At 38.2% G+C, this 13093-nt stretch overlaps 1 protein-coding gene across 2 annotated transcripts in view; it reads left to right on the forward strand.

Annotated features, from left to right (window-relative positions):
• The window catches only part of PDZRN4 (PDZ domain containing ring finger 4), a 379365-nt gene that overhangs the window by 234376 nt on the left and 131896 nt on the right, over window positions 1-13093 (forward strand). The window contains exon 1 of one of the 2 annotated variants that reach the window (XM_046011116.1): window positions 11808-11876. The exons of the other annotated variant lie outside the window; for it this stretch is intronic. Coding sequence (XP_045867072.1) covers window positions 11808-11876 — 69 coding nt within the window. Of the gene's footprint in view, window positions 1-11807; window positions 11877-13093 lie in introns of those variants that run through there. 2 annotated transcript variants of the gene reach the window in all.

The following is a 13093-nucleotide window of genomic DNA, read 5'->3' on the forward strand; positions in this document are numbered from 1 at the left end:
TATTTTTCTGTATTTAAAAATAATTCATCACTTGATTAAAAATCAGCTTAACATACTTAGGCTATTTTTGTTTGCTACAGATTTGATATTTTCACCCAGTTAAGAAGCAGAACCCCTCTGAACATCAGAATTTTTGAAATGGGCACAATTTTTGCTCCAAGGGATCAAGAGCTCTATATGATCATAGCATGCATATATACTCAGGCTGCTTATGTTAGACGGTCCTCTTGTTGAATCCAGCATATTCTCCCTTCACTCAAAAACAAAACAAAACAAAATGAAATACTGCTTATCCTATGGTGAACAAATGATCTGATGAAAATCTGAATGGCTTCTAAGAGAAACTTGACAATTTTTATACTCTTATTTCTGAATATTCATTTAATTATGCTAGGTGATGTCACTATATTTCTTTGCATAGAATTGCTTAAGAGGTCCCCAGCAGCCATCATGGCCTGTTATTAAGCCCTGATGAGTTGAGTTCTTTCATGCTAACTATATTTGTGTCAATACATGAATTCAGAGGTGTCCTCTTTGAGTCTTAGTCATGCTAAGTTATACTGAGATAACAATTTTCAAATTCTTGGTGGCTTATGAAGTAAAGGTGCATCTCTCCTTCATACAGAGTTGGATGCAAGTCTGGAAGCTCATCTGAAGGACTTTCTCCAAGTAATGTCAGGGATCTAGGCTGGTTTTGTTTGTTTTTTTTTTTCCCATCTGACTCTACTACAGTGATATCTTTTGCTTACAGGCACTTGGTGGACACATACAATCCTTTCCCACTGGGTTTACACATCAGACTTATGGGTCTAGTCAGCCTAACAAGGAAGGAGTCTTACATACATATAGCTGGGTGACAATCAGTTTTAGGAATGCCAAGCTATAACCACAGTTTCTTAGGTTCACCCTCCATTACTACGGCTTTGTTACCGCAAGCTCTATGACCTCAGTTCCCCTAAGTGCTTTGCCATCACTACTCACTGCTTCTTGTGAAACAGATTTCAGATGGCAAAGCTAAGCTCCAGACAGGTTGAACTTGGTGTCTAGAGATAGAGACTGAAAATCAAAGAAGAATCATATCTTTTAGAAGTGTAGATGGATTTACACCTTTACTCGGATCAATTATGGTGCATTAAAGAAAGTCGTCTCATTAACATAGAATCCAATAAGCAGTCACTTAATTCTTTCTGCCTGGCACCAACACCTGGAACTTGGGCCACTCACTGTCCTACTAGGGGTATTGGATTCTTCATGCTCAGTTGCATACCTGATCCCAGAAGCTAAAAATCAGCCTCCCCACAGGTCTAGTAAAAATTTTCTCACCGGTACACCCTGTATGTAAGACATATCAGGTGAACTGCAGAAGGAGACAATGACTCTGATCCAATCCTGACCCTACCACAAATTCCATTCATGGGACATGGGACTAAAGACACTGTACTATGTGAAGTGGGTCCTGCTGCCTTACTTTCTGAGAGAAGTAGTATATCTTTTGAGAAAAGGCAGACTTTTAGAGTTAAGCCCATTTCCATTTAAATCTCAACTTTGCCCCTTAGCTATGACAGAAATTGATTCAGTTGCATAGTATCCTGAGACTGAGTTTCCATGTATGTGAAAAAGCCACATAGAGTTCATAAAACTGTGTGAGACTTACAGCACTTTTGATGTACTATGTGCTTTGTAAACGTTACTTCCCTTCTAAAATGAGTAACAAACACCCACGGATCTAGATAATTGTTTAAGTAACCATATCAGAAATGTAACTGATGGGAGGAGTGTTGGGTTTAACATATTACATCTCGATTTGGAGGAGGGAAAAAGATGAATTTCTGTAGATTTTCAGTGGATTATTTGAAAATGCACAGTCTCAGGCCTCACTCCCCCATTTGCTGGCTCAGAAGCCGTGGAAACAGGGTCTCTCCAGTGTAATTTGAAAACGAGCTTCCTGAATGATTCAGATGCACACACCTAGTTAAGTACCACTCGCAAGGCTGGCCCCGGGGCCTGAAATGTAGGAGGTGCTCAACGCATGTTGATGGAACTCAGGGGGTCGCCATCTTGGCCCTCTTATAACCATTAAATTTCTTTCTGCACCTTCTGCCTGCAAATCCCCATGATATCAACTATTGTTTATCTTAGAGGAACCCAGCCCTTCTCAGAGAACCTGTGATGCTTCAAAGTATCCAGCCATTTGCAGAAATGTAGACAAAACAGCCATATGGCTACCTGCTTTTTAAAATATCTTCACAACAACAGAATTTAGACATTTCAGCAATGCTATATTGTAAGCTGTAATAATACTAGTTAATAGTTGTTAAACGTCTACATGGAGCAGGCTCCAGGGAAAGCACATGTTCTCAAAATCCCTCTGTGGTAGGTACGGTGACTATCCCAATTTCACAGTGAGGAAATGGAAGCACACAAAGGATGTGTAACTTGTTCAAGTTGATATGGAAAATTTTTTAGAGTGACGTTCAAAGACACTCCTAGGTGACTTCAAAGTCAAAAAGAACTCAGGGGCTCATGCTGATGATTGTGGTGTCCTAGACCAGAACTTGTATATCATCAGGCATTCTGTATTATTAGTTCACAGAAACTGATTGATGTGACACAAGCATATTGACTTGTAGTGGCAGTGTTTCAGACAACCACATTAGGGCCATTTCCATGATAGAAAAACGTGGCAATGGAATGGGGAAGGTCTGGAGACACCAAGACCACAATAGTTAAGTGATTTTCTAGGACCCTGAAGGTGGCAAAAAACTTCAGACCTTGAGCAATGTGTTAAAATATGTCATCTCTTTGCTTGCTGCCCTCTTACCTGTCTTATTTATCCTTATATTTACTTGGTTATATATGCATATAAATAAGTGTGCAAGGAAAGAATAGATAATCCAGGCCCTAGAATATCCAAGAAGGATGAGCCGGTTATCACTCCCTATCATACCACCCTGTGTTAATTCCCTACATAACCCCTATTATTTCCTGGATAGTTTATACAACAGTGATCTATTTATTTATTTACTGGTTTCTCTCACCTAAGTTTTCTCCATGAGATCTGGGACATGTATCTTGAATATCATCATAATGACCAAATAGGTGAGTGAAGTCCAAAGATGAGGGAGGAATGATCATGTATCACAATACCAGATAGAAAATTGGAGTCTGGAGACTGTTAAGGTCAAAAGAGAAAGAAATAAAGGTGTGTGGCTGGCTCTGTCAACAGAGCATGTGACACTTGTTCTTGGGGTTGTGAGTTCGAGGCCCATGTCGGGTGTGGAGATTACTTAAAACCCTTGAGAGAAAAAGAGAGAGAGAGAGAGAAATATTCCAAAAGACATAAAAAGTGGTGCTAGAAGAATTGTGATCGCTGCACCTACAGCAGGAATATTCTGTCTTATGTTCTCTTTTGCTAATGTGTATGTCTGTGTGTCTCTGTGATGGAGAGAGACAGAGACAGAGAGTGAGAGGTAATAGCCTAGGGGCCAGGAAAATGGGCTTGTAAATGTGTGTTTGTAGACAGAGTAAAGCAAGAACCCAACAGTTTCTTCCTTATACTATTCTAAATGCTAAATATTCATGAGTGAATGAAGGATAAATCAGAGAATAAACAGTAACCTAACACAGGAGAGTGGTCTGGGAAGGGAAAAAGGAGAGATTGAGCAATTCCATATGACTGTGCTTGGTCATGAGATGAAAGGGAAGAGGTAAGGCAGACTTGAGTTCCTGGGGCTAGTCAGCCCAGTCTTTGATAGGGAGCACATGTAGAGCAATCTTGGTGGAAGAGCGTTATGACTTAAGTTTTGGTAAGTTGCCTTTAATATGCTATGCCTAGCCTGCATGTTAATGTAGTAGTCCATGAATAAGTAGATCTGAAGCTTAGGAGAGAAATTAAATCTAGAGATTTAAATTTGGGGGTCATCAGCTAATCTATACCTTCACCTTTCTCAAAATCTCCAAATTTCCCTGTCTTATGTAACTGTTTGATGATTATTCCTTAGTATGGAGATATGACTGCCCTACTATCAATGCATATATTTCCTCCTATAACAAATATTAAGAAAGAAAAATATTCTACCGTTATCGGTACATATTCAGTGCTGCGAAACCCCATCACCAGTGGAGTGGAGTAAAGTTATGAAATTGCTTAGATTTATTCAATCTATTTTATGCAGCCATGCTTGAGGACACAACTTGGAACCTGGGAGTTAATTTTAGACTCCACTCCTTGTCCTCAGGGAAATTCTTACATCTCAGTGTGCTTCAGGCATCACCAGAATGCCTTCTTCTAGCCATCTAGGAATTTGTCATCATGATGACTATCTCCGAGTGACAGGCAATAAAAAAGACTGTTTATACAGTGGATCCAGACCGCTTGGCTTAAGTCCTGGTTCCTCGATTTACTACTCATGTAACCCATCTACAACCCATGTTAGGAGGAGACATTGATAATACCTACCCCAGAGGGTTGATATGAAGACTCAATTATGTTACTCATGTATGGTGCTAGAACAATGCCTGGTATAGAAAAAATACTAAATAAGTGTTAGCTCTTATTTTCAAAAATATTTAGGAATTGTCATCATGCTCTACTCATAGTACCATTTAATAAATACTGGCTAAACAGAAGTATTTACTGAGCATTATTTTTTAAGATTTTATTTATCTATTTGTTAGAGAGAGAGCGTGCAAGTAGGGAGAGTGGCAGGCAGAGGGAGAAGCAGACTCCCCGACAAGCTGGGAGTCTGATACAGGACTTGATCCCAGGACCCTGGGATCATGACTGGAGTCCAAGGCAGATGCTTAACCGACTGAGCCACCCAGGTGCCCCTACTGCTCATTTTCTAGACTACTTTTGTATAACTAAAAATGGTGATGGTTGTGTTCTGAGGAAATCCTAAATACTACCTATGATGTGGCTGAACGGTGTCACATTGCCAAAATATGATGTATGTGTATGGCCAGTTGGCCTATGGATAACCAAATCAAGAAAGGTAGTATTATTCTGGGATAGATTAGTAGTCATTAAAGTTCTTCAAAGAAATAAGATGGGACTACCTACTTCCTATGAATCTTGCTTCAGATGCTATCATTGGTTTCTTGCACATTTATGTCCACATTATTTATACATTATCCATTAAAATAAAAAGAACATCGGGATTATTACTCTGAATATATTACATTACATTCTTTACACAGAGTGTGTGTGTATCCCATTTACATACATAATGGGTACTTCTGTGCTGACACATTTGACATAAAGGATGGGGAAACAAAAAACCTTTGAGGAGCTCTTGAATGACCAACATAAGTATACACTAGCAAGTGATGTGGACGGAATAGGACTATAAAGTTTCAACCAAGTGAATTTCAAATAATGTAATAGAGATTTATTATGACTGAAAAACTATAAAGAGATAACCTAGAAGTCTACAGGAGTAATCATCATTACCATTATCATACTACTTGTGTGATTACTAGTAGCCAGTATGTTATTGGGCATGTATGATGTGCCAGGTGTACCCGACACATAAGATCATCACAACAACTGTATCTCTTGCAGTAATTATTTGGCAGGTGCCATTACATCCTCATTTTAAAGATGAGAAACCAAGAAACAGGGAAGATAAGCAAAAATAATAACTTGCCCCATATCACATAGATAGAAACTAGAGGTACTAGAACTTCCAGAGCAGACTGCCCCTAGAACCCATGCTGAACCAGCACACCAATATGGACAAAATACTTCAGAGTTTATGAATCCCTTCTTCTGGATACTATTGCATTTCATCTTCAGAATCAGCATGCAAGGTGTGTATTATGTCAGCGTGCAAAGCCATACAGACAACAGTGACAGGTCTCAAATGGAAATCCTAGTCATCTTCCTTGAGATCCATATGTTTTCTTTCTATGGGAGTCTCATCTCCTGACTTGACAATTCCTAGGAGTTTATAAGTGGGCAAAGTACTTTTAGTTCTGCAAGCCACAATTGTAGATGCAAAATCAACAAGGTCAAGTAGTGAGAACAATGTGAAAAGGATGCTGGGGTATACACTGAAATGTTGAGCTATAACCAAGTAAGTGGATGACACATGGACTCTATAAGTGGGAGCGTTTTTGTAAAGTCATGAGAGTAGTTGATATTGCACATTGTTATGAATAAACACTGGATGAAACCAAAGCGCAAAGGCTCTAGGTCTCCTGGCATTGGCAATTTCAACACCTAATCATTTCTTTATCAAAAACAAGGGATAATATCTGACATATTTACCTCAGAGACACTGTGAAAATCAAATAAAAGGACGTCATTCGAGACACCTGGAATTCCTATACTACCAGGCAAATGATCAGTGCCCAATAAATTATCATGTGTATTCAATAAATTCACTCATATGTGGGACAGAATAGAACTTTAAAGGTGCATATAAAATATATGCATAAATGTGCAAATAACTGATAAAACACATGTGATCATACCTCATTTATTTGCATAACTGTCAGAGAAATTTTTACTTCATAAACTCTCAATTTGATGTTTCTAGAATTAAACCAAGTTAAATATCTTATACTTATGGTTCTTCAGTCTTTGACTTAATATTCTTGAAGCAGCCCTACTGGGGAAAAAACTTTACTTAGCAATGAGGTATAGAAACACAAACGCAAAATTATGTCACTTTGCCAGAATCAGGTCTGTTTAATCTCCCAGTCACATCCATTCACTCAATAGTCCTCTACTGAAGACCTTCAACATGAGCAGCATCACGCTAGGAATTCTGGGAGGTCAAAGGGCAATTGACCACTTCATCCCAGTTTGTCCGGGACTTACGTTCCTACTGCCCTCACAGGTCTTATAGTTACCCTGTGAGGTAAAGCAGCTACATAAAAATGATGTGAAGTAGAAAATGATGCATAGCTTGAGATGGGTGTGGATAAAATCCACTGAGGGTTTAGAAGTTCTTTAGTGAAGCGATCACTTCTCCAAATTCATGAGGCCAGGGAGGAAAGAACATTTCAGCTGGACCACAGAATGATTTCTGGAGTTTCTGAAGAGTATGCAGTGTGAGGTACAATCTGTAGCAAAGGTAGGAAGACAGGGAAATTTACACAGCCGTTCAGCTTTGCTGGAGCTTGAAAATAGAAGCATGCGCTCAGGTGACCCATTTTCCCATGACTGAGGAGCTCTGGGATATGGAATTTGGAGAGCTAAATCCATAAGAGTCCTGGGCAAACTGAGATGGGTTGGTCATTCCTAGTGTGCACTCCAGTACAGTGCCGACTGATCCATTATCAAGGTGTATTAGTAAGGGAAGGTATTCAGCTGTGACCTATTAAAAAAAGTCAATACCTTGATAAAGTTTAATTTTAGTTTAGTTATTTATCTAAATCATAATAAAGTGGGGTTTTTTAAACCAGAAATAATCATTTCCCTTATTTTAGACTAGATCTTCTTAAAAGTCTCGCTCTCATTCTCGCTCTCTTTCTCCTCACTGCTTTGAAACACTACTCTCCGTGTCCTGGGTCGTCAGAATCAGGGAAGGGCATATTGATGTGGCTCTAACTTCCTCTGCAAGAGAGAGAGCTCAGCAACTTAGCTATTGAATTCCACCGCAGAATTTGTCCTTGGAGAACTGAGTTCAGATCTCTTTACTCAGTCTGACCTTGGGTAAGTCGCTGTGTCTCTGAGCCTCCGGCTCTTCATCTTTGTGATTGCATATAAGATACTAAACCTTAGAAAATGTTACGCAGCTAAGTGCCGACTCAGAAGTATCCAAGCATCCTCTAAAAAGAAGGCAGGATTTTTATCACCCAAAATGATGTACATACCAAAAAATGTAGTTTAGTAATGCCTTTTTAAAAATGTCATTAAAGTCTCCTTTAATCTGTACACTTCCTCTCCATCATATCTCTCTTTCTCTCTCCCTCTCCAAGAAACGGGAATATGTATCTATCTATGTCAGGTTATTCGCAGTCTGGATTTGGCTGATCACATCTCCATGGTATAGTTTAATATTCTTCCCTGTTCTCCGAATTCCCTCTAATTTGCTCACTTTTGGAAATGCTCTTTCAAGAGTGGTCTCATTTTCTTCTGTCAGATTGTGTGTGTGTGTGTGTGTGTGTGTGTGTGTGTGTGTGAGATGTTAGCAGCCATTAATTCTCAGTACCTAGATCTATTAATTAAGGATTTCTGGCATGAGCGTGTTCTATCATTCTTTCTTCATTTATGCAGTGGAATAATTCTATAAGGAGAAACTCCCTCTCATCTACTCCAGTTAATTCAGCGTTACGATTTATATAGGAGAAACAGGATAAATTCTGTATTCCTTCTTTTCAGCTACCTCGGTTTAACCCTCTTATATGGCAGTATAGATCTTAACGATACTACGTCCAATTTTTCAAGCCATTGCACTTTGGGGAATAAACTAACACAAATTAAAAGCAGTAAAAATAAATAAGTATATTTTGAAACACATACACAACAAATGTTTTTGCACTTTGGAGAGTATTTTTGCGTGGATACTCAGAAAGGTAGTCCTCTATTCTCTGCTTCCTTTTATTTTTATTTATTTTTTTCAGCATTTTATTTATTTATTTATTTATTTTTAAGTAGGCTCAACACCCAACACAGGGCTTGAACTCACGACCCTGAGACCAAGAACCAAGATCAAGAGGTGGATGCTCCCCTGTCTGAGTTATCCAGGCACCCCTCAGCTTCTTTTTAAACCATATTATCCTGCATTATTACTATCCACCACAGATAGTATCTAATCCATTTGTATTTTTAAGACATTGTGTTTTTTTTCTTTTTCTTTTTTTTTAAAGATTTTATTTATTTATTTGACAGACAGACATCACAAGCAGGCAGAGAGGCATGCAGAGAGAGAGGGGAAGCAGGCGCCTTGCTGAGCAGAGAGCCTGATGCGGGGCTCAATCCCAGGACGCTGGGATCATGACCGGAGTTGAAGGCAGAGGATTTAACCCACTGAGCTGCATGGCCACTCCTTTTTTTTCTTTTTTAAAAATTTTATTTTATTTTATTTTATTTCAGTGTTCCAAAGTTCATTGGATTAACTCATTTGCCCCTAACTACTTCAGATGTTACATTCCAACACAAGATTCTGCAGTTTAGTCACTGGAAATTCTAAAGCCTTGTAACTCTAATGAAATTTAGAGAACTTTGGAATATGTGTTCCCTTTTTCTAAACACCCTTCAGTTCGATGGAATGAGCCCATTAGTAGCAGAAGATGGAATCCTTCCAGAGTATATGGACCACGGGCAGCATTTGACAAATGATTAGAGAAGCTGCCCTTGCTTCCTGAAATAGAAACAAAAGAACAGGGGCACTAGTAATGAACAGACACAAACAGCCAAGACGAATGAATGAATGAATAACTTCAGTGTGAAATTGCTGACTTCAGTGGAATGCTCATTCTTTATTTTCTGATGACTAAGAAAATATTTTTGAAAGTTATAATTGTTTTTTTCTTTAAAAGCTAACTACAGAATATTCTGAGAAGAAAGCTCCAATAAGCAGCAATAGCTTTAATAATTAGGTTTCCTACTTAGCTTTCAAAACCTGTCTCATAAAGAAGTTTTATAAGTAGAGAAAGCAGACACTTTCATTGATGGATGACTGAACCATCCTTGCCTTACTGCATTCTAATTTCTTGTAAAGTACAGAATTTCAACATCTGGAGATCATTAACTCTTTCACTTCAGCAGTTCAGAATCCTTCAAAAAAAATAGGCAATGCTCACTTTAAGGATGTCGACTCCAGCATAAAAACACTTCCTTGGAAGTGGTGCTAGAGACTCAGAGAAAATTAACATTTTTTTAAAGCATCAAATATGTATATTTTACCACTGCACCTACAGAAGACCGTTCCCGCTCATCCCCAGCGTTGATTCCCATAAAAGGTCTTTTCAGATACTTTCTTGAAAACATTTCTTTCCATAATGAAATCAAAATAATTAATAGCTACTACAAGTAGTTTCAAATTTGCAGGAAGTCCTGGTGAACTTTGGTCACGAGCAGTATTCCCTATTACGATGCCACTTTCATGTAGGTCTCTCAGCTTGGCTTTCTTCCAGGCTGTTAGGTGAAATTAGGCCCAGAAAATCGGATTATTACATCCCAAGGGAAACGACCGATAAGCAGCAGATGATTGCTCATCTCTTTGCAACTTGCTGGTGTTGAGGTGTTACTAGTTGCAAAGCCAATTTGTTAACAATTAGTACTCATTAGAATCATTTCCTGTTTTCGATTCTAAACATTTGACAAAGCGCTTTTAGGAAATTGGACCCCAAAAAGTGGCCCTACGTAAGTGATGAGCAATTAAAAATCTTCAAGATCCAATGTAATTCCAAACCACAGTCATCAGTTTCCAAGTAATTATTTTTGCTTTGGAACCCACCTGCTATCCTGTCCAGTTTAAAGATGTGCTGGAACAAGGACATACTTCTTAATTAGCAGAGGTTGTGGTTAAGTCAGAATAGGAACAAAAGGAATTTTCTTTTATTATCTGCTTTAGCTGTTTGTACTGTATCTTAAAGGATAAAAATTGCCAGCTTGCAATACAATATATGTATTTGTGAGAGTGTGAAATTAAATGCTTTACTTCTATTATCTAAACATCTAAGCTGAGTTTTTTAAGTCTGTGTTCACCTTTGTACATTATGAACTCTAAATATAGAATCATAAATGGAGTCATTGTGCATTACATTAGAATTTAAATATTGCCAATGTCAGCTTTCTGAAATATTATATATGACTTTAATAAAATTAGCATAAATACTATAAGCATTTGAAATTTTTCTCAGAAAAGGCATTCTATTTATCTGATTTTTAAATATAGACCCGCATGCATCATAGTGCTGCAAATTCATATTCAATAAATATGCCCTTATTATCTAATTAAAATATTTATTAGCTGTATAAGTATCATCTCTTCGTATTCACCTAAACGTTCTTTATTTAGATTAAGAAAATGTGTTTTATTTCCTCTCTGGTAGGTAATGGTCTTTACACATGAACTATTCAGTGTTTTTTATAGGATCAGAATTAAAACTGAAAGATAGCCCCCATCTTCTGTTCCTGTCCCACATCACTCCCCAAATTCTCCTTTGCTTCTGCATTTATTTTGTAAATTTAAATAATTGCTCCCATTCGTCTTCCCCTAGACTTACTAACACTGAAAATATTTCTTCTAATTGTTGCAAAACATGGAGATGTGAACCAATATATTTCTGTTTCTGAATTTCCTATTCCCATATTAAAACCTTACATCAACAGAGAAATTAAGTGTATGTTCCTTTTTGAAATGCCCTATGCTCACCCCCTCTATCCTTAATAAACAGAGATGGTATTGACACAAGTGAATTTTGTTTAACCACACTACATTTGCTTCTTAATTAGTGAATATTCATCTGTCATCAGCAGCAGCTATGACACCCCTCCCTGCTAACATGTTCTGTCATAAATAATCAATGAGGCACTATTAATATTCATGAGCTGGAATCTGTGTAGTCATGTGCACTGATGCAGAGACAGGGGGAGTGTTGCCATGAACTGACTGGAAACTCTGTGTGTGTATCCGTGAGTGCAAGATACTTAGGGAACGCGAAGAAGAGCATGCTGCCACACACCAGCCTGGCTTGTGCTTCCAGCTAACAGCGGTTTGTCTGTGTTTCTGGGCTGAAGTGACTGATGAAAAACAGTAGTCAAGTCTGGAGGGTGATTCCCTTTCAGTTCACTTGCCTTTCAGGTCTGGGGAAACTAGAAGATTTGCTCTCTCCCTCTGCTTCTTAGAATGGGCTGCAATTTGTGCACTTTTCAGAAAAGAGAGGAACACTACAAACTGCTGTATGAAGTTTCCCAGGTGAGTGCAGGGTCTGATGCCAGCACCTCAGCAGCCAGGCTTTGTGTTTCTCTGGAAAGATGGTAAATGAATTGTGGCTAGCTTTATTTTTTTTCTTTCAGTAGATTTCAGAATTGAGAGCAGACTTGCTGGGTGGGGGCTTTTTATTTTGGTTTTGGGTGGCAGTTTTTGGATTTCCTTGCCACTCCCCCTTCAGATGACTTCCTGTGGGATTCTTTTTAACATTTTTTGTATCTCCTACCAAGATGTCAGTCAAGTCAAAGGAGTAACACTGTAATATTTTGAGACACCTCTTTCATTTTGGAATAGTGTTGACATTTGAAAATCAAGCGTATCGTGGCTACATTAACGTTGGGATTTTATAGGTCTGTGATCTCAGTTATTTTGAATAGACAGGAAAAGTTTCTTGCCAAATCTTGTTAGCCAGAGGAATTATTTGATTAATTAGGAATTTTTGCTTTGGGTTAAGAGGATCACCTGGTATATTTGTATTATATGAGAAAGAAATATGCATATGTCTTGGCTTAAAAAGGAGATAAAGGGATTTTCTTATCACTTGTTCTTAGGTCCTTTTTATTTTTTATTTTTTATTTTTTGTCTCTCTGGTGCTAGAAATTAATTTCAGGAGCTTATTACAATATGTTTTTGTCTTAGGGAGAATGTGAAAATTCAGTTGTCCTTTAATGTATATCTGAGGGTTTTTCAGAATAAAAATAAGAAAAACTATATCCCTAGCCTTCATAGTTTTCACAGGATTCTGTTAATTCGCCATTTTATTTAAGCAGGTTTCCCTGGGGTGCATGCTGAAGTCCAGATTTGTTGTTTGGCAAAATAAAGTTTATTCCTTCCTTTTTGCAGTTTGTCCCAGATGTGAGACACTGCTACTTTTGTTCTTAGACAATATTGCTGATGAAAGACAATGTTTGGGATGTTGGTGGTCCTTGGGCACAGCAGTAGCCAAGTGCCCACTGCCTACTGGTTCCTTCACATTTCCCCCTGACGTGATTCATTTCACAGTGGGCTAATTACAAAGTGGATTTGCTACACATGAAACAGCCTCCTCAGTTGCAATGTTAATGCACATTTTCATGGTAATGTGATCAGAGGCTCATTAGCCAGTTTCCAAAATGATCCTCTGCATTAATTAAATATAAAAATGACTCCTTTATAACCGTAGAGAGGAAAAAGAAGATTAACATTGTTAATTACACTAGGGG

This window comes from Meles meles, chromosome 7, assembly GCF_922984935.1.
Source record: "Meles meles chromosome 7, mMelMel3.1 paternal haplotype, whole genome shotgun sequence".
NCBI classification, from domain to species: domain Eukaryota; kingdom Metazoa; phylum Chordata; class Mammalia; order Carnivora; family Mustelidae; genus Meles; species Meles meles.